The 2,899-nt window shown below is 39.3% G+C and overlaps 1 protein-coding gene across 3 annotated transcripts in view; it reads left to right on the top strand.

Annotated features, from left to right (window-relative positions):
* The window catches only part of LOC308091179 (homeobox protein PKNOX2-like), a 90,195-nt gene extending 87,584 nt beyond the window's left edge, over positions 1–2,611 (top strand). For all 3 annotated transcript variants that reach the window (XM_080436602.1, XM_080436603.1, XM_080436604.1), the window contains one exon: positions 1–2,611. This exon is cut by the window's left edge and continues 10 nt beyond it. In XM_080436602.1, the coding sequence (XP_080292728.1) occupies positions 1–256 (256 nt within the window). In that variant the 3' untranslated portion in view covers positions 257–2,611.
* The last annotated feature ends 288 nt before the right edge of the window (positions 2,612–2,899 follow it).

The following is a 2,899-nucleotide window of genomic DNA, read 5'->3' as shown; positions in this document are numbered from 1 at the left end:
CATGGACGGACTGCACCCGCTGTCATCAGACTCCGCCACCCTGGCCATGCAGCAGGCCATGCTGGGGGCAGAGGACTCCATGGACGGCACCGAGGAGGACGAGGAGGAGGAGGAGGAGGAGGAGGAGGAGATGGAGGAGGAGGAGGAGGAGGAAGACGAGGTGGACGGAGCGGAGGAGAGCGGCGGGGGGAGACAGATGCCTGGCGGCGGAGGGAGGAGAGACCTGAGTATGGAGCACAGAGAAGAACTGGAGTAGGGAGAGAGAGAGAGAGCAAGGACAAGGATGACGTTATAACTTTGACCTCGGTTTCTACGTAATTTGGCGAATGTCAAAAAGAAAAAGAAAATAGTAACACTTGAGAACGTTCGAGGGCATATTAGGTTTTTTATGAATTTGTGGAATTTCAAAGGCTCCTAGAGACTTCTTGGGAAGAGCAGATTGGAGTCTAATCAGACTACAACGAGTGTCATTATTATGATGGGGGAAAAAAGTTGTTTGTTGATGAATATGTGTTGCATCATCGTACGTTTGTACTTGCCCATACAAAGAGCACTATACATGTTTGGATAGTAACATGCTTTTATTTTGGTGCCAAACACTTTTTGTTGTACCACAGTTAGTTCGGACCACGCATGGGGATTGGCTGAGAGGCATTACCATAATATCTTCCAATGACAGCACTCCTAACGCATCCACCTTTCGTCACCTGTAACCTAGCAAAGGATGCCGCCAACTTTTTGTCACGTTTTCTTCACTTTCTAATGATAAATCACTAATGAAACTGGTATAATAGCAACAATACACTCGAGGTCATGCCATATTGTGATATTGTGGTCCATGGCACTCCCTCCCCTGTATTATTGCTTAAATGACACAAAGGTGGCGAGGTTAAAGTACAGTGTGTCAGTTTTTATCCCTTTATTCAGGATTTTCTAGAATATGTGACATAAGAACTACAGCATGCAGAATGAATACTTCAGGTTGGTTGTTCCTGCCTACTTGTTTCATGACTGAAACTTAATCACAGAGGGAAACAATCAGGTCCATGAAGTAATTATTGTACTACATCTACTTAATTCCAACAATCTACTTTATATTGTAAGTGGGGAAACCGCAAACTATAACATGCAAAGAATAATGGACAGAGAACTTGATACTTATATAGTAGACTGGCAGACTCATAGCAATCATTTCACATTCAAATGTTTGTACTGAATATCATCATGTTTCACAGTACAAAATATAAAAGTACAAAAGAGGCCATAGTACAGTACTTAAACTTTTCATTTGTAATGGCTGATATACATAAATTACAACTGACAGTCTGCACTTTAAAGTTTAAACTCTTGTCAATGTGGCATTTTGTGTCCCAGAGCCAAGAAAACAAAACAAAAAAATACAATAAAAACAAAAGCAAACAAGAATGTTACTCTCCAAACAGTTATGGAGCTCACTGAATATATTTGCTTCCACTGTTTGGACATATTCATTCACGCCTTTTAAACGACTCATAGGTTCTCAGGTTAAATAATGCTTCATTCTATGTTTCTTCTTGTGAACGAAAATGCACTCATTGCTGCAGCAAAACTTCTTGAGCATGACTTTTGAAATAATGTAAATTTGTTTCTACTTCTCCCATGAGCAAAAACCTGAATCAGTAAACCAGTGTATACTGACTGCACAAAATATGTATATTGAATTTTACATTATGTCTGCATTATGGTGTTTAAGGTTTGCATATTTATTCAGTTTCTCCACCTGATCTCAGAGGGTGACTGAAGAAACAACTAGTTGCTTATGTTTATAGGTATTACAAAGTTTTCTGAATGAGACCTAACTGGCAGCCATGCATATACTTGACTTCAGCCATTAACCACTTGAACCCTTGCGTCCCTATTCTGGGGCTAACATTTCGCGGAAATAGCAGATCCACAAGCTCACAATGCGTTGCAAATTGACATGTTGTGAGCATGTAGATAGGCTATTTTCAATGAAGATATTAGCAAAGACAGGAGGGAGCCTAGTATAAAGCCCTTGGGAATCTGGTCAACTAAGTATAGGGTTTAAGTAACTGTTTTCAAGATCACGTGTATATTTTTGGGACTTGGGATGATAGTGTCACAAGGGAGAATGACAAACAAGGCCAGTCACCACTTTATCAACGGCATCCAGATGAACATAGGGAGGAGTACATAGGGAGAGGCAATGACCTTGTGATCCCCATTGTTGACAACCAATGGCATTTACTGACAAACAGCTGCAAGCAAGAAGATGATTTTGAGTTGAAGGAGGAAGAAAACAATCCTGGCTCAAATTATATCTCTCAATTTTATGTGAAGGATTTGAGAAGAAACTGTGAAACAGTCTCAACTTCTCTGCTTTGTGCTAAAAACAAAGCGACACAAAATGGAGACGCTTGTTTCTAATGTGAAGATGTCTAGAAAAGAAAACCATGTTATTGAATGTTCTGACTGTTCATCGTGAAGTATGTTCTACATTAATATTCTTTTTTCTTTTTTTTTTTGACTGCTTTTTTTTATGGATCTTCCAGAGCAAGTGACAATAGAAATATTTTTATTTCATTTGTACACTTTGTTGTCATAATCTATTGTGTTTCAATAGACCAACTTTAATAATTAAAACATGTAAAGCTAAGCATTCTGGTTGAATGATATTAACAAGCTACACATTTACACTTTTACTGTAGCAGCACGTACAGTACTGTATACTGTATATACATCAAAATCCAGAGCGTTAGCATAGACCTGTAAGGGTTAAATGTTGTTAAACTAGCACTGGATTGCACCATGTAGTTGCCACAGTAGGAAGTAGACTGTTTGGCTGTGGGGGATCGGCTGAATGGATGAATAGAAATAATAGAAAAGTGGAATAGAAAAT

Source organism: Gymnoscopelus braueri (assembly GCF_963280865.1).
Source record: "Gymnoscopelus braueri genome assembly, chromosome: 8".
In the NCBI taxonomy this organism is placed as follows: Eukaryota; Metazoa; Chordata; class Actinopteri; order Myctophiformes; family Myctophidae; genus Gymnoscopelus; species Gymnoscopelus braueri.
Note: the sequence above shows the minus strand (reverse complement) of the source record. Positions and strands in the feature narration are given on the sequence as shown.